Source organism: Leptidea sinapis, chromosome 19 (genome assembly GCF_905404315.1).
Source record: "Leptidea sinapis chromosome 19, ilLepSina1.1, whole genome shotgun sequence".
NCBI classification, from domain to species: Eukaryota; Metazoa; Arthropoda; class Insecta; order Lepidoptera; family Pieridae; genus Leptidea; species Leptidea sinapis.
Genome location: NC_066283.1, coordinates 8,623,791 through 8,646,987, shown reverse-complemented (window position 1 = coordinate 8,646,987; position 23,197 = coordinate 8,623,791). Strand labels below are relative to the sequence as shown.

The following is a 23,197-nucleotide window of genomic DNA, read 5'->3' as shown; positions in this document are numbered from 1 at the left end:
AGTGTACATAGAAAATTGTTAAGCTGAGCAGCAAAATTATTCCCAAGGTTCTGTTCGCAAAGATAGAGAGTACATATGTGTATTTTAAATGTTGTTCTCGGACTAGATGCAGTTATCAACAGTGTAACCCACACATCCTCGGCACACGACTGCCATTCAATTCTGGGTGTAGCCAACAGATCACGTCTAATGGCTACAAGGACACCACCTCCACGTGATTGCCCTTGTGCTAAGTAATCACGGTCACGCCGAAAGACTAAATACCTACTATCAAATAGCTCACTGTCAGAGATTGATTCAGTCAGCCATGTTTCAGTGAGTGTTATCACATCATGATCGCTCAAAGACATATTTCTTGAGAATACCTCTGTTTTAGTTCGTAACCCCCGTACATTTTGGTGATAAATACTAAGATTAAACACTGGTACCGACAAGACAATTTCTAAATAGATCAATGATATACTGGAATAAATCATTTGTATACCGAACCATATACTCCATATACCAGTCAGCGCTACCCGAAATAGATAAATAACAAATACAAATATACTCATGAACAACAATAAACATAATTATCAGCAAATGGAAAAAACACGCAGTAACTTTTTTAGCGTAGTAATGACATATTCTATAAATACTACAAATAATACTAAAAGCAGATACAATAGTAATGCCAATAGCATAAATAATAACATGTTTAAGTGTGGTAGAAGAAATACAAGTAATGTAAAATATTAAAATAAAAAATCTTATAAGTAAAATAAGTAATTCTGGCAGTATTATTATCGTATCTTTTGAATATCCTGTTCTCTTTGTATGGTAAAAGATTTTGAAGTAGAGTCGCGCCGAACAAATATTGTTGAATGTTTGACCCACACGAACTGAAAATTATGTTGCGAGGCGAGTGCTTTAGTTTTCGTAAGCAGCATTTTGTTTCTACTGGTGAGGTGGTCATTTACAAAAATTTTTCCAGATCCAGAAATCTCAATATCCTGAGGTGTGAGACGGTCTTTAACGGAGCGTGCAGCAGCAACAAAATTTTCTTTGCTATACCGGTTTGTGAATGATAGTACTATATTCTTGACGTTGTTGGTGCCTGTGTGAACTCTATGTACAAAGTTTATTTGATCTTTAGATACAGGACATGAGATCTTATTACCAATTTTATTAACTACATCAAAAAGATTTTCTTTGTCTCTGATCGGTACGCCTTTTATCTCCACATTGTTAGAGCGAAGCCATTGATCTTTGTCAGCAAGCTCATCCTCTAGTTTGGTCACCAGAACCTTGAGTGGTTGCAAACATTCTTGATCCTTCTCTACCCTGGCGAGATTTGCTTCAAGTGACGAGATTTTCTTTGAATATTCAGAAGCAGAGGCTTTAAGGTCACTAAGCTCTTTCTTTACGACCTGCATATCCGCTACAAGGCTGGAGAGTGGCGCCAGTTTTAAATTGATGCTTGTTAGTTCCTGCATGATGGTTTCCAAGCTTATCGATGATTGCGATATCGGTGAAGAAACTGGGGTAGGAGTCACAACACTTAAATTGCCTGGGTTTTTACAAGCCGGACACCTCCAAGATGCCTGCCGATCACCGAGTCTGCGATAGCCGCGTTCTGTAATTCCAGAGCATTCAAAGTCATACTGTTTCGTGCATACTGAACATTTTATCGTTTCTGTTGCTTCATCTCCGCAGCGACTACAGGTCATCATTTTTAGAAAATAATAATACTTTGACTATATTTATATATATGTATGCCTGTAATACGCAGAAAATAATAAAGCAACGGTGAGAAAGTGCTTCAATAATTCACGGTCTATGAATGGATGCCGTCAGTACACAATGCATACAAGTTAGCACAAGATATGTTCGCAGTACTTATTTAAGCGATTCTGGCTCAATACAGTGGCAGTTGGTACAAAACAATATTCGGTCACTTATGCTTGTCGAACGCAAAAGGTGAATTGTTATTAGTTGATCACTATTAGTTGAATATCACTTCTGTAATCTGGATCTATGACCGGTTTCCGTAGGCGCACATTACAATTGAACACAAAGAATGAATTAAAGACGCAATTCTGACCTGTCTTCGCTGTACTTAAGCGTGAAAATTCAATGTAGCGGCAGTAGGCAAGATGTCATCCGTGTTGTTGATTGAGTTGAGGTTCAAAACAATATTTACACACTTTATGCTTGTAGAATGCACTAATATGTTATTCTTATTAATTGATCACTACAAGGAGTTTACTAGTAGCCAATTTGTAACTTTATTTAGGTAGTAACAAAACAATCGAGTACGTAATTATTAATTATATTATTTTGCTAAACGTAAACAATACTATAATGTTCACTGCGCGTCGCGCGACTGATTTATAGAGATATTATATATTTATAGAGAAGAAAGGCAGAAAGCAAAAAATGGTGTGAGTCCCGGGACGCCCGACTGAAGTGATAACTTAAACTTATCTAAGTTGAACTATTTATTATTGAAATTGTTTAATATTACGTTTTAATGTATATTAATATTATCATAATGTCAGGAAAGGTTATTTATTATTAAATCTTTTATTTATTTTAATATATAATTTACCTTAATTTCAATCTTGAATATGTGCATTAAAATTTTGTGTATAGACAATATTACTATTATAATTTAATCCTATAAAAGTATCATGGTTAGAGTGAGAGAGGGGGAGTCTGCCTACCGCTGCCGTATGCGTGAGAGGAAGGAAAGGCAGACAGTCTGGCACCGTAACGAGTTACGTTAGGAAGCCGCTTACCCTCAAAATACATTATTACATAGATTCTCTTGCCCCAAACTAGGCATAGGTTGAAGCATGGGTGCAAGACCACGATATATTAATATATACATACTTTAACATACATCCGTTACTTGGAAACAACCTTAGTTATCATATAAATGTGTGTACCTACCGGGATTAGAATCTGGGACCTCAGTAAAGTACTCAGCGCACCTAAGGAAGTACTTAATCTCATGGAAAGTAACCGAGAAATATACTAAGAGAACGAAGACCTGAGAATCACCTTCTTTATTAAGGTTGGTTAATTAAGTTTAAGCCAATTTTCCAAATTTATTATATTTATTTGCTTTAAAAGCAACGCTATTTAGTAATTTAAGGTAAGGGATTTAATAAATGTAGACAATTCAAATACATTCTAGAATCATCTTCATAAGTATTCAAATTGTGCTCGCGAATTCCGACAGCTGTCACTTTAGAATGCCTAAAATGCGAGTAAATATTTGAAGCCCGCTCACTAGAATGCACTTCGCAAGTTGTATCACTTGGTTCCGGGAACTGAAGTGTCGAACATGCTTTCTCGCTCTGTAATCCTTTAGCTTCCAGAAGCATTCAACGCCATGTCGTGTTTCACTACAGCAAAAGAGATCACATATCTATTATCCTGTTTGTATTCTTATTGTTTTTCAATATGTTTTACTTGATATTGAAACAACAACGACTTTTGGATTGGGTTACATTAAAATATTATTTATAATCCTAACATTTATTTTTCCAATAAAGGTTGAATTTATTACTGAATTTAAGAATTAATTACTTAAAAGTAACTTTGTTTTTCCATCCTGGTATGGACTGTAAATATACAGCCTAATAATTGATATTTTTTTTAATTTTATTAGTCAGCAATTCATAAATGATTTTGAATAACTGATGTTATTTTAGAAGTTGGGGTTTTTAAAATAATAATGGGAAATATTGATTTGGTTTTACATATTATTTAAAAAGAGAATACTGGAAGTGATTTGTCATTAAATTTAATTCTAAATTAATATCTGCTCTCATTTGTACACTTAAGAAGTAAAGGCGCAAAAGGTTGAACCGTTGACTCTCACCACGGAGCCCCGGTTCGATCCTCGCCCGCACGTGCCAATGATACATAAGTCTACTTGTTTGCCCTCCATAAAACACGTAATAAATAATAGATATTCTTTTAACTTAACACTCAAAAACTCACATTAAAAAGGGCTTCGTAGTAATAATTATATTCCTTCCAACACATGTTATATGCTACACAAAGTTTTGGGCGGTTAACTTTTCTGGTCTCTTAGCCGTACCGGGAATTAAATTTTTAACTTCCACCGAATATCCTCGTAAAGTTGACGAGTTGAATTTTTGCTTAGAGGACTTACGGGTTAACTTCTTTTATGATTTCAACCAACAGTTTTGTCGTAGTTAATATAAAGGGAAGTATTCTTTGATTTCCCTTACTATTTAATTCTATATAGTTAAGTTGTATTGAAGTAGCAGATATAATAATATATAATTTAGAAACGAGAGACGTCGTATGCGCATAGACAAGACCGAGATAAACTATAACTTGTCCTTCAAGTCACATGTTGAAAAAATTAGCAAAAAAATTAACCAACATAAATTTGTCCTCAGACGCGTATCAAAACAATAGGTGAAAAAACAGCGCTAATCTCATATCATGCATTCTTGCTTTCAGCTTTACGATATGGATTGGTTATATGGGGCAACTCGGTGAGCATAGGGCATTTATTTATTGGACAGAAGAAGTGTATCAGGGTGGTTTGTAGAACCAACCCCCTAGATTATTTATCCAATACAATATAATATTTAAATATTAATATAACTTAGTCGTAGTACATCGATTATGGTCATTCTGTTACCGATACAATTACATCTCATAGTATGAAAACTTTACCAATTTTCCGAGCATCAAAGAGAAATATTTGATATTTCAAGCTAAGCAAGTACTGGCAACTTGGACAATCTTCCTCTATTATGTAATGGATTGACGTTATTGCACAAGTTCGCGACTTTATTGATAGAGTTGCTAAAGTAATTTCGATATCAAGATATTTTGATCTTAATATTATTACTATCGAAAAAATCAGATAAACATATTATTATTATGCTATTATAAACAAAAAAACTACGTTTAAAAACACCGACTTCAAATAAAGATTTCATAATAAAGACTTAATTTAATAGACCTCTTATAAATAATAATAAAATCAGCCAAGCCAGAAGCAAAATAAAACTTAATAATATAAACAGTTTACTTACTGTCAATCAATGACGTCTGCCCACTTGGGTAGTTTTGTTCTAGATGAAACTATCCCGCTCAAAGTTGCAAGTTGAGTATAGGTATACCTCTATTTCATTTGGCTTGGCATCACTTGAAACTATATGAAAATTTATAGGACCAAGTGGCAACCTTCTCGCATCAAACTAAACAAAAATTACGTAAATCGGTTCATAAATCTCAGCGGAATCGGAACATATACATAAAAAAATACCAATCGAATTGAGAACCTCCTTTTTGAAGTCGGTTAAAAAATGGTACATCACCATTTTATCCAAAACGCTGAGGACTCAGATTAGCTTTCAGCTTTAAAAATAGTGACTGAGGGTTTTCAAACATTGTGAAGACATATTTTCCTTGAATTTCCTCGGAGATTATGTCAGGAAATTTTTTGTAATGAATCTGCATTTGATAATGAGATGCCAAAGTTATTCGATATCCAGATATTGTGATCTTAATATTATTACTATCGAAAAAAACTGATAAAGTCTTACAGCTACCTGGACAGATATCCTGTTGTAAGATAAAAATTACTGTTAGTTCCTTGAATTTTCTCGGAGATTATATCAAGCAATTGTATTGTAATTGTATTTTGTAATGAGTCTATATTAAAGATCTTATAACAGTTTCAAGGTGAAGATATTCATTATAAACCTTCCGTATTATAAATTTAGATAATTTCATTTTTAACGGAGAGGTCTTATTTAATTACTTTAAAATCAATTCAAAGATTTATCCGGACCTTGTTTATATTGGAGCTCATAAATATAATTAAATCTTCAAATAATAATATGTCAAATCCTTATTGAAAAATACTAAGTTAAAACAATATGAGGGACTTAAAACTTGTTGATTTACAGTATTTAGTACGATAATATTAGCAATATCTATCATAATTTGTGAGCACACATGAGTAAATGAACGGCTTATAAGGTTGGATAGTTTACTACGAGTACAAACTACATAAATATTGAACCAATGTAGTAAACATTCCACAATATCGTAATGATAATTCTTATATTTAAAATGAGAACTCTAATGAATAACATCATGATTGTAAAAAGAAAAATTTTAATTTAGTGGAAAAAGCAACGAACCGTCTCCTTTTTTATAGATGGCCAATTGAAACGTTTCCAGCTCTCTGAATAATTCATCTTTCGTTTGAACAAAGACGAAGTGGGCCACGCGGCGATTCTTTGATCTTTTGTAATTGGAATCGATGCTCATATTAAAAAGAGAAAAATTCTTTAGAGACCGATGAAATGCACCGAAGCCATTCCATCTGAAGCGATTTAAAGCGGCTGTGATTTCACGCCTCTCTGAGATGTACTCGCTATTTCCTTTTGTCTCTTCAAAGGCTGTAAAAGAACTCGTGATGAAAAGTATTTTGCATAACAAATTCATTGTTACCAATAGTTAATTGATACTTTAACAAGAAGTTAACATTACATTTATCTTCCAACATCCATATATAGTTCACATTTTACTGTTTGTGTTGATTTTTTTATTATTAAAAGTCGTCGACGTCAGTCTATGACAGCTGTGAAAACGTTGAAAAATATTGAAGTTGACAGATAACTTCTATTTTAATTCACGCACACTCACACAAAGTGACATACAAATTGCGAGTGTAAGACGTAGCTTGTCACGAACACTAAAATAATAAACTTGGCCTGTTTTCATCGGTTGTCTAACAGCAAGAGGCTGTATCTAGATGTATAAATTATCTAAGATTTAGAGCGCAGAAAAACAAAGCAAGAGAGAAGCACAACTGTAACGGAGATATAGTAAGATAGAAAATATAGGCCTACCTACTGTTATTACGTCATAGCAAGGTACTACGACAATTTATATTTAAATGTTTTAAAAATTATATAGTTTTACCAGTGGGAGGTGCTCCTTTGCACTGGATGCCGGCTGGATTATGGGTACCACAACGGCGCCTGTTTGTGCCGTGAAGCACTAATGTGTAAGGATTATTGTATTTCGGTCTGAAGGGTGCCGTAGCTAGTGAAATTACTGGGCAGATACGAACGCAATTGTTGTGCCGCTTTTGGATTTTACAAGATTACTGAGCGGCACTGCAATGTAATAAGCAGGGCGTATCAATTGCCACCAGCTGAACGCCTTGCTCATTCCGTCCCTTATTTATAAAAATTGTTCATAAAAAAAGAACTTGAAGCGCTGAATACAATCTTAGCTTTTGCATAAATAATTCAACATAATAGATGTAAAATTAATTAAAATTTACGCTGATAATGTAAAAAGAGTTAAGTTTATATTTCATTATTAGATAAATATTAATTAATATATTGTCAATACCGTAATAAGGTACTCATTTATTAATGACGATTTGGCTGCTTATTTAAATAAATTATGAACATTAGTTGAAACGAAATTGAAAGCAGACAAAATGGTATGTCAGCATAATAATTTACAATCTAAGCTATAAATCCCAATCATTTTTCAGCATAGTACCGAGCCACGTCAGGTTAATGAAAATTTTAACAAATGTGGATATATAGCCGCGTCACCTGGCAGACCTATGCTGTGATGATTGAGGGAACCGCCCGAACCCGGAATTATTAAAGTGTAATTTATGCGCGCAATTTGTACCTTGCTTGTATTCGTTTCTTGCGTCATTCATCACGGCAGAAACGTTTAATTTCGAGAATTGTAACTAAAAACCGTTGAGTTATCCCTTGGGTTCACACAAGACATCAATATTGTAGAAAACATAAGAATTTCAAGCAGAAAATGTTTCTACTAACTCACATAGGCTACGGACGATAATTTAAATTGGCTTTTTTATGACAATAAGGGACGAGACCAGCAGGATGTTCAGGTAATGGTAGTTGATACGCCCTGCCCATTACTATGCACTGTCTCGTCTCCTTGAGACATAAGATGTTAACTCTCATTTGCCAAGTAATTTCACAATTACGGCGCCCCTTCAGACCGAAACACAATAAGGCTTACACATTACTGCTTAACGGCAGAAAAAGACTCCGTTGTAGTACCCATAATCTAGCCAGCACCCTGTGGAAAAGAGCCTCCCACTGGTAACTTGCAGTAACTTATTCAAATGAAAATCATGTAGGTCAAGAAAATTGCACTTTTGAATATCGGAAATTTTTCTTTTTACGTTTACCACCACTTGGGAAAAAGTTGAGCTTTAATTAAAAGAAATGGCGGAAACTCATTCTTCTTCTTCGTGTGCCTCTCCGACTAGCGAAGGTTGGCGGTCAGCTTTGTAGTTTCAATTGTTTGCCCTTCGCGAGGCGAAATAGTTCTGCCGCACTCGCGATGCCAGTCCACTCTCGAACGTTGCGCAGCCAAGACTTTTTTCTGCGACCTACGCCTCCTCTTCCGGCAACTTTTCCCATCATGATGAGTTGTAGGACTTTGTACCTCTCGTGCCTAAGTACGTGCCCCAAATATGCGACTTTCCTCATTGTCAATATTTTAAGTCAACATTTACAGTTTCATCGTTATACTCAAACGTCAAATATTCAATGCGTTACACGAGAAATTAATACGTAAAGTATATTTATACGTAAAAACAAAGAGTTATTGAGTACAGTAGATGCGTCTATCCACACACACCGCAAATAAAAATAAACCTCATTTTCAAAAACTAAATATTCTTACAATTACCGTGCACATATATATATTCGAAATATGTAAGTTTGTAAGAAAACACCCAAATCTATACACATAAATCATAGACCCGGCACAACACACCTCGCTGTAAAAATAATCTTATGCAAACTAACTCTTAATTAACATTACACAGTTCCGGTCCCTACCCAATGTCAGTTAAAATTTATAATAAGTTACCAGAACACTTAAAAGCCGAAACCAATATTAAAAAATTCATAAGCTCTTTGAAAAAGTTACTTTTGGAAAAATGTTACTATTCTATTAATGAATAGGTACCTAGAGGAAAAATATATTTGAATGTCTGCCCCTCTGTCGTTCATTGCTATGCCTTATTACGAGGTGCATGTGATAATTATTTAGTACTACAATTTTGTTTAGTAACTAAGTCGCATGTAACGCAATTTAATTAAATAAATAAGTTAATTATGAATGAAGGTAATTTACGAGTATTTAATGAGCAATTATAAAAATATAATAACTTAAATTTTAAAAATATGAAACAGAGTTTCTAATAAGTGGTACCGTAGGAGGAACTGGAAGAACAGACTAAACGGCCGGGAGGAGGATCATTAGATGATAGAATATCAAATTAAACAAACAACAACATATATTTAGTGATAAATGATTATTATTAATAATTTCATACGTTCTTTATCATTTTATTATTCTCAAAAGTACAATCGTCTACAAAAGTAACAAGATTAAACGTCTTTTATTTTACAAATATTACATTGGGTATATATATTATATAAACATGATTTTTTCATTTTATCACATAGAGATCTATGTTTAGATAAAGTTAATGAAACACTTTTTAAATTATTAAAACGCATGTAATTCTAACTGTGTTTTTACATTTTTCGTAAAAGTAACATTTTTATTATTATCTTAGTAAGCCCGACGATTCAAGACGTTTCCAGATCTTGTTTTCAGGGGGACTGACACGCAAAATCTAATGTAAAAACAGAGCTACTTTTAATCCTTTAAAAAGTGTTTTATTTAAATATGTAAACTCGCGTTAATCAAAGAAAATACTAAATTAAGGAAAGCTAATCATGTGAGTGTATATATTTTATGAAAAAAATAAATAATAAAGCGAATACAATAAGGCTTGCACATAGCTACTTGACGGAGGAAAAGGTGCCGCTGTGGTACCTAACCACCTATCTTGTGCAAAAAAGCCTCCCACTGCTGATACTAACGTGTGGGTAGCTTTTGTGATCCCGCAGATCTAAAAACTGACAAAAATTTAAGAATGAATGAATGAAAACTTTATTTATAACAAACACAAACCACACAGAATAATACAAGTTAAAAAAGAGTTACAGAGGTTAGAAAAACTAAAAAAACAACAATATAAAAAAATAACTTACAAAAAAATTAAAGTCGGGTAAAAATAACACTAAAGAAATAATTCTAAGAAAGCTAAAAAATAAAAATATAGCTAAGTATAAGGAATGTACATTTCGCAACCATTACATTACCATGACAAAACCAACAGCTTTTAAAACTTAAATGATACTTAAGATAATTACAGAGAGCCAATTATAGGTTTCCACAATTATTTTAGAAACCTTATTTTTTTAACATCCTTTTAAGCAGTCAAATAGTATCATTATATTAAATTCTCTTTATAAAAAACTATACCATATACTAAACAGTATTCTGAACTACTACGCAGAAATCAAATCGAAAATCATTCAGTTTTAGAAGCAACCAATGAGTCTGTCAAAATTTAAGGGTTTCTGAAAAGTTATCCAAAGTTTTCATAATTTATTACGATTTAAAGGAAGATAATGGTAAATTTCCGCCAGCCAAGTCCCGTCCGTTTCCTGCAGCCCTGCTTCCGTCGTGAAAACCTTATTAATTTACTTTCGTTTCGCAATCATAACTCAAAATACTAATTTCTAATTAATCTATTTAATGTTCCAGCCAATGTAAAATCTAAAGAGAGAAACCTGTAGGTAGATCAATAAATAATTGCTCGGTTTTCGAGGACGATCCGTATGTGTGTAGGGGTATTTAAAAAAAAACGCGTAACTACCTAAAAGGCTGCTATTCCGCTGTGATCCCTCTGGTGTTGTAAAAGACCATGAGTAAAGTGATCACCTAGTAACAGATAACCTCAAAAAAATGTGTGTGTACTTATGTATGGACGCAAGAAGTTATACTTCTTTGGCCTAAAGAAGCAAAACTCATTAAAATGATTTATTCCTCGTGCTATTCTACGTTTATATCTTGCAAAGATGGCTTTGACAATTAATTATTAAATTATGAATACTATATATGGGCTTGAACCCTTTGCCTGTCCTAATAATGGACGAAGAAACCAAAAAAAAAACGAATGACGCAAACGTTAGAAAATTTTAGGAACCAACTTCAACCTGTTACTTTTGTGTTACAGTGATGCGTGCGCATTTAAAAATAATTTCACTCTCATTTTTTCATAACGCGCGAAGAATTACTTCAAAACTAAGCCAACAGCTTACCTATTAATAGGCAAACAACCAATACAAATTTACCAAGTACAATATAATCTTCACCACTACACCAAAAAAAGAAATAGAAAATATGCAAAACTTTCCACGCACAATCTACGTTAGCGTCATACATAACATTTTTTTCAATTAGTGATAATATTATTATGTTAAGTTAAACTATTTTGTATGATTTTTGTGAAATAAACTTAAAATAACAAGGGGCATGTTAATGATGTCGCCTCACAGGTGAATTTTAAACCAGTAGCGAGTTAGTAGTGGTTCTCCTTATCTAGATAGTCCTATTCTGTACGTGTAGATAGGACGTGTATTTTTATGTTATAGTATAGATAATCTATTTGCGGAAACATATACACAACCTGCAGCAATAACAAACGAAACATTGCATATCATCGGATAGACTTTTTAATTAACTCAACTGCTGTTCTTTTTAAATAAAATAAATTACGATTATTTCTCACTATGAGTCATTTACAATACTTTTTAAATAATTAAAACGCGTCTAATTGTAACTGTGTCTTTCCTTTAAGCTTTTTCGTAACCCGAAAGGGTGAGTTCCCTTGAAAAAGTGCTCTGAAAAGGTCACGAAGTGTCGGACTAAATAGAATAATAATAATATGTTACTTTTACGGAAAACCTAATAAAAAACACAGTTACAGCTACACGCGTAGTCCTTTAAAAACTAAAATGTATTTTATTTAAAATGGCCCATATAACATTTTAATAGGCTTTAATCAAAGATGATACTCTGCCATTGCTGTCATCATTTACAGTACGAATTAAATATTTTCTATCTTAACAGTACATTCAGTTAAAAGATGCATGTAGCTTTTTAAAACAATTGAAAGTGATGAATTATTTAAAAATAGCAGGCTTAGTGGGCACGGTTTAAAATTAGCGGAAGTTGTCCGGTATTCAAATCAAGCTTTATTTTATCTTCATGGGGCAATAAAAATTATACAGAATTGTATTATCTTCCGCTCTGTTCTCATAACTCAAAAGAAATATTCATGAGCAAACTTTTAAGTTATAATAATTCTAAAGTATTTGTGCTTATTAAGAATTGGATATTTGTACTGTTTGGGCAATTATATACAGCGATGAGTGATGCATTATATAAGAAAATACCTAAATTAATGCCTGATAATGAAATTCTGTTGAAAGTGCCTTAAGCTACGTATTTCATGTATTTAAATACGTGATACACGATAAAGTGTAGTGTTTTAAAAGAGAACACAACTTATATCCATCAGGATAGACGCTAGAAGTAAAACAATAATTTAGATTTAAAAAAAATTACCAAACAAAACAATTGGTTGGATGAGGTCAGCACAGGACTGATCGTCATGGCCATCTTTGGGGGAGGCCTTTGTCCAGCAGTGGATGTCTTCCGGCTAAAATGAATGAATGAATAGGATTCATTGTATATTGTTAAGGAATAGGAAGATAAACGTGGAGGCAGCAGACAGGCAAACAAGCCCAGATAAAATACTCAAATTTGCGCGATTACCACAAAACTATTTCTTACGCTCTTTGACAGAACTCTTTGAAATACTGGGTGTTGAAGTCTCCATTGATTGCCGATTTCGCAGTCATCTGGAATCAAAGCCAATTTGGTTTCGAATAAACTGGGGGACATAAATAAAGCATGGTAATACTTCAAGTCTGTAGATATCCTAGCACTCGCAATAACGCAGTTTCGACCAAATAAAGAATAATGCTCTTATCTCTGGTCTAGTAAGCCCGAGTGTCAGCTCGAACTATTTGACTGCGTACAATACCTGTGCTCTCCCGGGGCATAAAATGAATAGGGAAGTGCCAGTACCAAGGGAGTCGTAAGAGACGACTAAGGGCATTTACCAGTGGTAGGCTTATTTGCACAGGAAGCCGGCTAGATTATGGGTACCACAACGGATCCTATTTCTGCCTTGAAGCAGTAATGTGTAAGCATTATTGTGTATCGGTCTGAAGGGCGCCGTAGCTAGTGAAATTACAGGGCAAATTAGATTTAACATCTTATGTCTCAAGGTGAATCAATTGAAGTGCCGCTCAGAATTTTCGGGTTTTATCAAGAATTCTGAGCGGCACTGCATTGTTATAGGCAGCGCGTATCAATGACCATTAACTCAATGTCCTGCTTGTCTCGTCCCTTATTGTGATAAAAAGTGCCGAGATGATCGGATTGTTGTTGATATAGTACTCTTTGAATGGCTAGATCACTAAGCGTTGCATAGAAACGTCACTCCAGTCGTTGTTATCTACCGCATTAAGCATTTCACCACCAAATACCACCTTTACAAAACACGCCACAAACTTAGATATCATCACCACCATCTGGTTGAGAGTCATTCCTCTTTAATTGCTTTCAAGAAATTTCCTTCCACGTACACTTTTCTAAAAGGCTGGTAACGTTCCTGGTAATCATATGCTCGTTTGTCTTCCTCTTCCAATAATTTGTTATGTTTTTAAAGTGATAACCCTCACTTCTGAGATAAATACACAAATTTAATAAAATTTTTACACTGTGGTGAAACTGCTAATTTTCACTATAACTTAGTCTTCAATTCCTTCTGTGAGGAATTTGACAGGATTTTTACTCCAGTAACGGTGACAGTAAACAACAAACATAGTTTTAATGATTGGGCAACAATGGGTATCCACAAAAGTCGTAAACGCTTATATGACCTTTATTATGAGAAACATTACAATAATAGTGAAGAATTTAAAATATATGTAAAAAAATACTCCAAGCTTTTTAAAATAGTTTGTCATGAAGCGAAAACACGTTTCATTGCAGATAAAATTAAAAACAGTAATAATAAAGTAAAAGCGACTTGGAGTGTAATTAACAATGAAACTGGTAGATCGAATTGCCGTAACACCTCTATCTGTTTAAATATTAATAATCGCGTTATAAATTCGGAAATAGAAATTGCAAATGAATTTGATAAATACTTCTCCGAAATCCCGATTGTCACGACTAAATACCTTAACGCTTCGCCAAAAGCAGCATATGATATGCTTAAATTACACGTACCAGTATCTTCTACTGACTTGAAATTTAAGTATGTTACAGGTAGCGATATAATAAAAATCTTCAAATTAATTAACCTAAAAAATACAAAAGACCTATGGGGCCATTCGACTAATATTGTTAAATACATACTTGACATTATAGCACCTGAATTAGCAATAATATTTAATGAATGCATAGATGAGGGTGTGTTCCCTGACCTCATGAAATACAGCAAAGTTATACCTTTGTTTAAATCGGGCAGTTCTTTTGACCCTGCTAATTTCAGACCTATTTCAGTGCTGCCTGTTTTTAGTAAAATTTTTGAAAAACTTTTGCTTCAACAGCTACAAATGCATTTTTGTAAATTAATGAACAAAAATCAGTTTGGTTTCACTAGGGGTTTATCAACAATTAATGCGGGTACTAGACTCATTGAGCACATCTTTGACGCCCGGGAAGAGTCACAGGATGCATTGGGCATTTTTTGTGATTTGTCAAAAGCATTTGACTGCGTCCACCATGAAACTTTACTCCTAAAACTAAAGCATTATGGAGTGAAAAATAGAGCCCTAAATCTGTTAAAATCATATTTAAGCGAAAGAGTTCAGATAGTCGATGTAAATGGCAAACGGTCTTCGGGTAAACCTGTGCGAATAGGTGTTCCACAGGGTTCTATTCTCGGTCCTTTCTTGTTTCTTATATATATTAACGATCTACCGTTTGTGGTAGATGATAGCCATGAGATTGTATTGTTTGCTGATGATACTTCACTTATTTTTAAAGTGAAGCGACGTGCGGATATTGATGACGAGGTAAGCAATGCACTCTCAAAGATAGTGCGTTGGTTTGAGACGAATAATCTGCACTTAAACAGTAAAAAAACAAAGTGTTTACGGTTCATTACACCAAACACAGCGGAGGTACAAACCAACGTACTTATAAATGACCAGAGATTGGAACTTGTGGACACTACGGTCTTCCTGGGTATCACGTTAGATAAAAAGCTTCAGTGGGGTCCACATATTACCCATCTAGCAGATAGACTCAGCTCTGCGGCATATGCAGTTAGAAAGATTAGAGAGTACACGAATGTTGCGACCGCTAGATTAGTGTACTTTAGTTATTTTCACAGCATCATGACGTACGGTATATTACTATGGGGTCATGCTGCTGACATTGATATAGTGTTTGCTCTGCAAAAGAGAGCTGTTCGTGCTATATATCAGCTTGGTTATAGACAGTCTCTCAAAGAAAAATTTAAAGAAATAAATATTATGACTGTTTATTGTCAGTACATTTATGAAAATTTAATATATGTTCACAAAAATCGTCACCTTTTTGCTCTTAATAGTGATTTTCATTATTATAACACTAGAAATAAGGGATTGCTTGTAACTAATTCTAGTAGGCTTCATAAGATACATAATAGCTTTAAGGGTAAATGTATACACTTCTACAATAAAGTCCCAGCCACTGTTCAGGCATTGTCTATAAATAAATTTAAATGTTTTATAAAAAAATGGCTCTGTCGTAAATCCTATTACTCCACTGCTGAATATCTAAATGATCGGACAGCCTGGGACTAGATTGTGATTATTTTATAGCAACTGTACAATATTGTATATTTTTATTGAAAAGAGCGCAAAAAAAAAGAATGCTGGGAGAGTTTCTTGCGCCGCTTCTTCTCTGTCAGAGCGCCATTTGTTTCCGAAGCGGTAGTAGTATCTAGTAGTATAAGAAATGACATCAAAAAGAATTCTAAAGGAATCAATTTTGAGAAAATAAATGCCTTTTATGCCTTTTTATGCCAAATAAAATTTGAAAACAAAATTTTATGAACGATGCGGGAATCGAACCTACGACCTCTCGCGTTCCGTGCGAATGCTCTCCCAATTGAGCTAACCATTCGAGTGATGTACGTCTTAAAATCTTGTATGCTTTGTTCAACTCGTCTGTCTTCCACTAATAATAAACCTCAACCCAAGCTCCCCTATAACACCGAGATACGCAGGTCACACTAAAGGTTTTGCGAATCTTAAAAAACAACATGCTATATCCAAAATATTATGTTTATTGCTTTTCAAAATACTCTAATTTTTTAAGATTTTTTCATGCGATGAACCATTTTTTAAAACAGGAGGACCATAGATCTGAAGGCATGTTTTCTACGTGCTGATTGAACGCTATCGCTCCCTCTTCGGAATTGGTTAAAGTGAAACCTCTTATCAAATCTTTGATTTTGGGGATAATACAAAAATCACAGGGTGCTAAGTCGGGGCTATGTGCAGATGGGTGACGAGTTGTACTTTTTCGGAAGCTAAAAACGGCTTAGTTTTGTTGGCCGTGTGTGAAGAAGCGTCTTTCGCGAACTTTTTTAACACCCTGGGTACACAAATGGTAGAATACTACTTGGCATTAACACTTTTTTGATCTTCAAGTGGCATCATAAAAATAGGGGTGGTTTTTTTTTACATTCAAGTCGGTTAGATTCCCAGACGAGGCAAGTAATTTTTAGAAAATCTTTGAATGCAGAATTACTAACTTTTAAAAGTAACATAAAGTCTTCTTTCAGTAAAATATCCTATCTACGATATTTAAGGTACTTTCCCTTCATGTCCCATAACTTTTAACCATAATTAAAAAATGTCTTTTAACATAATTTTACCCGCGGGGTAGTTATGTACCGCACTAATATTATCTGCCATTTCTCATACATCATCTCATTTATATATATAATTGTATCCTAAATAAAGTTATTCAGAGATATACTTTGAAATTAGTTTAAACAGCGCTATTTATAACCTAGGTCGTAAAGAATCATTCAGAGAAAAATTTAAAGAAATAAACATCTTGACTGTTGCCGCTCAATATATTCTTGATAATGTTATGTTTGTACATAGGTTAACACCAAGAACAAACATAAACTTATAATGCCTACTACTCGACTAAATCGAGTGAGTAAGTATTTATGGGGCGTTGTATATTATGCTTTTACAAAAAGCTCCCAGATAATGTTCAAAACATATGTCTTACGAAATTCAAAAGAATTGTTATAAAACGTTTGTGTGGTAAAGGTTACTATTACATAAATTACTTTCTAAATCTAATGATTGGGAATTGAGCGACTGCCCACTATTAAATAATAAATTTTTTTGAACGATTTTAAAATGTAACCATATTTTTATATAAAAAGGAGCCTGCTGAGTTTTTTTCTTTCTATTCTTCTCTGGTCTGAGTACCTTTTGGAATGAGTGGTAGTTTTAGACTACTTTGAATTTCAACTTGAAAAGCCAGAAGTTATTATAAGATAAAATGCTCATAATTAATACTGGGGAATGTTGAATACAAGCTGAATTCCTACATAATTATGATTAAGTTTAACAGAAAGCAACACCCGGCGTGTTAATAAACTGTAAAGACAAAGGTGTGCTAATGAGAGCGAGGTGTACAGGACTCGAATGCTAATAAGCAATTAAAATACTAGCTGCTTTTATTAACGTAGTGATCACAGCACTCATATCATGAAACTATGTTCTTTTATAATTGCTACGAGCAAATAAATTGTATAAATCATATTAAAACCAAAAGAACTCTGAGACATTTCAATTCAAAATACCTTTTATCAAATTAGATTCACAATATAAGGCTTTACATCAGTTCGTAGGCCTTATAAGTAACATTCTTAGCAATAAGATATTTGAAACGAGATCTTTTAACAAAAGGGCTTTTCCAAAGTCGGAATTAACACTTAATTTCGAAATCCAAGGAAAGTCAAGGTTCGATTAGCACCCAAACTGCCGAAAATTTTCCAATCAGCCCCTGTAAATTGGAAAACTTTTATATGCGTCCAAACATTTCAGGTACTTCTTTGGGATTACGATATTTTTTGTTCAACAATGGGAAACGGCACGGCCTGAAAAATATTTTAGTAGCTGGTTATTATATGAATTTTGTTTACAAATGATATTGCGGATATTATACAATTGTATAGCATACAAAAAAAATTTTTTTTTAAGTTTTAATTGCATTTTATCTTAACTGTTTTATTTAAGTTCAATTTTTTATATTTATTTATTTAGTCCGTGAGTGGAGATTCTCGACTCCTGTCAACCGCAGTCCCCCTGAAAACGTACTTCTGAAAAGGTTACGAATGGTCGGGTCGAAAAAATAAATTATATTAATGTAACTTATGCAAATATCTTATGTACAAAATAAGATTACAATTATAAGGTTTTTAAACATCCATCAAAGAATATATCATTTCTGTGTTTTTTCATATTATATGGTATACCAACCATAACCCAGATTTGTAATAACTAAAAAAATAAATTGAAAGGATAAATTCAAATTATTTAACAACCAATCATACTAATGAATTAAAATATTTGCCAATCTTGGCAATAATTATATTATTCTTAGATAGTTTGTACGTTTAGATAGAGGCTTGCTGTTAGACAACCGATGAAAACAGGCTAGGTTTATTACTTTAGTGTACGTGACAAGCTACGTCTTAAACTCGCGATTTGTATGTCACTTCGTGTTAGTGTGCGTGCATTGCTCAAAATAGACGTTAACGTCAACCTCAATTTTTTCGACGTTTTCACAGCTTTTACAGTATATATATACATACTAGCTGACCCGACAGACGTTGTTCTGTTCATATTAAAATAAAACTCTTGCGGATGGAATTTTCGAAAATCCGTTCTTAGCTAACCTCTACTCGTTGAAAAGAATATTCCTACCAAATTTCAAGCCTTTAGCTCTAGTGGTTCGAGAGATATCGTGATGAGTGACTATATACGTGGAAATCTTTTATGTGTATATAGATTGAACATGGGAAATGGATTGTCTTGATTCATACCACAAACTTTCAAGGATTGGCCTTAAGATTTGAATGGTCAGGGCGAATGCGAGACGGATCGGAAATTAAAGATTTGCGGGCTAACTCGACACGCAAAATGTTCATTAAGTAGTTGCTGCAGATCTGAAGAATTGCTATTATCATTGCTGCATTGATATCTTGACATGGATCAAGTTATTTATCCACGCTGCCCATTAAGTGTAATTGTAAAAATTTAAGCTGTGCGTCTTCGAGAGGTTGCAGTGATCCAATACGATGGTGAATCTGTCCTTATATCTACAATATCAAAAGCAAAACCCGTATTACTGATTTATAAACACTTTTTTTAGAATTAGCATACAAAATACATAGGAATAAGTATAGTAGGTATGTTATTCTTCTACTGTATTGTGTGTAAGTATGTAAATAAATAAATACCTCGAATGTCGGATTAAATCCTCGTTCTTAGATGTCTGCCCCAAATGAGGTCATTTGGAAACAAACATTGTATTTTTGAGTGTTTTCTAGAAAATGGCAGCACAATTCTTGCATTTCTCCGCAGAGTACTCGCAAACAACGTCCATCGGCCCAATGCGAAAGCTAGTATGCAAGCAGTACTACAGTACAGTATAAGTACTGCAATCGTATCGAAACGCTGCTCGATTCAAATCAGTACTTCATAAATTTATTCTTGTGCGTCGAAAATTATCTATAAGTTGTTGATCTCTGAGGTTTTACTGTACGATTTCGTATTGTCAGCCGATCCGTTTTACGGGCTGCTACGCTTTGCTCTTGTGATTCATAGCACCACGTCGATCCATACCAACGTGGTTCTTTTCTTCAGTCCTTTCATTCGCAATGTTTCGAATCCTAGTTGCATTACGATCAACTAGGATTCGAAATCAATTTGATCGTCTTAGTCGTGACATTGTTAATGATAATATCGGCACAATAAGCTAATAGTTACTCGCACACTCGAAACAAACACACCAACCAGTCAACTTGAATAACATGATGTGCACTGTCAGTTGTATTTTATTACTCATGTAGCGTGAAACTAACAAAAAACTTCATTGAATTCTTTCTATTCTTAAGATGTCATCAAAATGTCTATCCATAAAAAATGTATCAGAAAATAATTCTTTTTTATATTAATATTTTTTCGTGATTTTTTCAATATTTTATTACTTATTATCCTATTCCGGACTAAGAGAAATCCAAAAAAACAAACAACAGAAAAATTGGGCTAGCCGTTCTTGAGTTATAAATGGTGTAACTAACACGACTTTGTTTTATATATATATAGATAAATGATCAATGATATTATTGTTTAATTTTTAATCTGGCTGATTATGAAGTTTGTAAGAATTAGTTTCAAAATACATGACCCATTCTTGTATCGTGTGTGTTTTTTAGGTTGATGAATTTGAAATTTTTGACTGATTAAATAAAAAATAATAGTGTATATTTAGTTTAAAAAAAAAAAAAAAAACAATAATATGTTTGACAAAAATACCATTTAATGTTATTTCTACAATAAACGATAAACTCTTCGAATCCATATAAAAATAATCATAAAAATGGGAGTTTTAAATATAAGTTATATTGATTTTAAATTTTTTTTTGTGAAAACGCAGATGTTTTTAAATTTTAATCATAAAATAAAGCTAGATTGATAACCTATATCTAAAAGCTTTCAATAATAAAGTTAAAATATAAAAGACCAATTTCGCACAAGTTCTGTATTTATCTATTATGTTCACGCATCCAATTAAATCTAATAGTGCATTTATAATTGGTTCCCACAAAAGCCTCCCTATCAATTAGTGCAGTAAATTTAAGTCAATAAGCAAATAATATAACAATGTTGTTATTAGTTTGTTGAAAATTGGTTTTTGGCTCGATACAATGCGCGACCGCGCCATTTCGCGGTCATTAGCAATTTTGGCAAAGCTACACCAACCCCTCTAACTTATGACTTTATGAGATTCTCACGCAACTAAATTGCTTTTCACGTAATCGATACAAACGTTAGCATTTTTATATATGTATATTATTTGATGACGTTTTAATGACACTAATGAGCTTTCTCATTAAGAACAACTTGGGCTAAAGTAAAATAACCGAAATGATATATAAAGAATGCTAACATATTTAATAAACCCATAAATACTTAATTAAACTAGTCTTTAGCATAATTAAAATTATTATAGAATTTAGTACACATTTGAGGGAAGTTTTGTATTTGCGTGACTCTCACTGATTGACTATGACACTACTAAACATTAAAACTGGTTATTATCTTATGAATCTGCGATCACTCTGGTATCTATGGTAGATACACACCTACATGCGTAAAATAATGCCAATGTTAAGATAATTTATTTACTCGTAGCAATCATAAAAGAACATAGTTTCATGATATGAGTGCTGTGATCACTACGTTAATAAAAGCAGCTAGTATTTTAATTGCTTATTAGCATTCGAGTCCTGTACACCTCGCTCTCATTAGCACACCTTTGTCTTTACAGTTTATTAACACGCCGGGCGTTGCTTTCTGTTAAACTTAATCATAATTATGTAGGAATTCAGCTTGTATTCAACATTCCCCAGTATTCATTATGAGCATTTTATCTTATAATAACTTCTGGCTTTAAATTAATTTCAAAGTATGTCTGAATTACTTTATTTAGGGTAGTTGTAACCAGACAACCTCCAAATATGGAAGCCTGCCGTAGAGCTCCCTAATACTGACTTATACCTATTTTTGCAAGAGTTTTTTTACTGCAAAAAAGAAAATTCAGAGTTCATTGTTAACTTTTTTAGCTAAGATTGTAATGCAATGCAAAGTCCCTATGTAATAAGGGTCAATTTCACTTGTACCACGTATCTAATGATGTTAGCTTAGTTAGTTTTTTAAGTGAAACTTCTTTAGAATCTTTGTAATTTGAAACTGGATGAAACGAAAAAGCGAGACGATAGCGACACAAACATGTAAATGTATAGAATTCAGCTGGTGAGAGAATGAGACAGACACATAAATTCATAAGATTTAACATGGGAGAAAATGAGATAGAAGCACACAGTGTTTTGGTACCAGGTGATCATAGTTGAAGCAGAGATTGTCTTATTTATGACGCGAGTATAACCTAATATATTCTGACGTCATGCGCAGGACATATTACTATATAGACACCAGGAGAACATAAAATATATGGTAGCGGTGACAGTAATGTCTTTCATAGAAGTTGATATCATGTTATTTCATACTAGCAACATGTAGCAGGACCTCAAATGCAGCTTAAAGGTTCATGCACAATGCACATCTTAAAATTATTATACAAATGTTGACCTGTTGTTGTTGTTGTTCGTTGGTGTTCGTGGTTCTCTTTGTGCTCTGCTTCATACCCTCCCCCCCCACTCTTAAATAGATATCTATGATTCATCCTTAAGCCTAATCATGGTCTAATTTGCTATTACTCCCATTATTAGTATTCGTTTGTTAATACAGTGTAAATGGAAATGGCATATATTATAAGTGCGCTAGTAAAACACGCGGTTAGAATAAAAAAAAAAACATCTTTGATGTATCCGTTTTGAGTGTTGACTAACAGCCGTTTTCAATAATCTATCTATCCATAGTTTAATTTACTAGAAGTAGACAAATCTATCGTTTTACGCTTACCTAAATTTCAATAACCTATCTACAGATAACATTGGACTATAACTAATAACAAACTATAACATAACTATGGATAGATAAGATGTTGTCATTAAACGGTGATAGCAATTTATCCGTAACTAGAGATACGTTATTGAAAACGGCCGTAAATGTATCATGTTATTTAGAGCAATCTTTGGTTTCTTTTATGTAAAAACAAAACATTTCCATCCAACGGATGTTCGATACAAAACATTTCGTACTGAACATTCGTATAACACTTGATTAACTTTTCTCGTGTGTGCATACACATTCCTGATAGAATAACATGGATAGAAATTTCTTATGGATAAAATCCAGTGCAGATACTGCCAAATTAGCTTTTTTAATAATTTCAGTCTAAAATTTTATCATAATTAATTGAACTTCAC

At 33.4% G+C, this 23,197-nt stretch overlaps 1 protein-coding gene across 1 annotated transcript; it reads right to left on the bottom strand.

Moving 5' to 3' along the window:
- Positions 1–782: 782 nt before the first annotated feature.
- Positions 783–1,712, bottom strand: LOC126969702 (uncharacterized). The gene has a single exon (XM_050815249.1). It carries the CDS (start codon positions 1,710–1,712, stop codon positions 783–785), a length of 930 nt encoding a protein of 309 aa, XP_050671206.1.
- Positions 1,713–23,197: the final 21,485 nt, after the last annotated feature.

Excerpts from the sequence above, each read along its gene's own strand:
- LOC126969702 (XM_050815249.1), bottom strand. The coding sequence starts at position 1,712 with ATGATGACCTGTAGTCGCTGCGGAGATGAAGCAACAGAAACGATAAAA.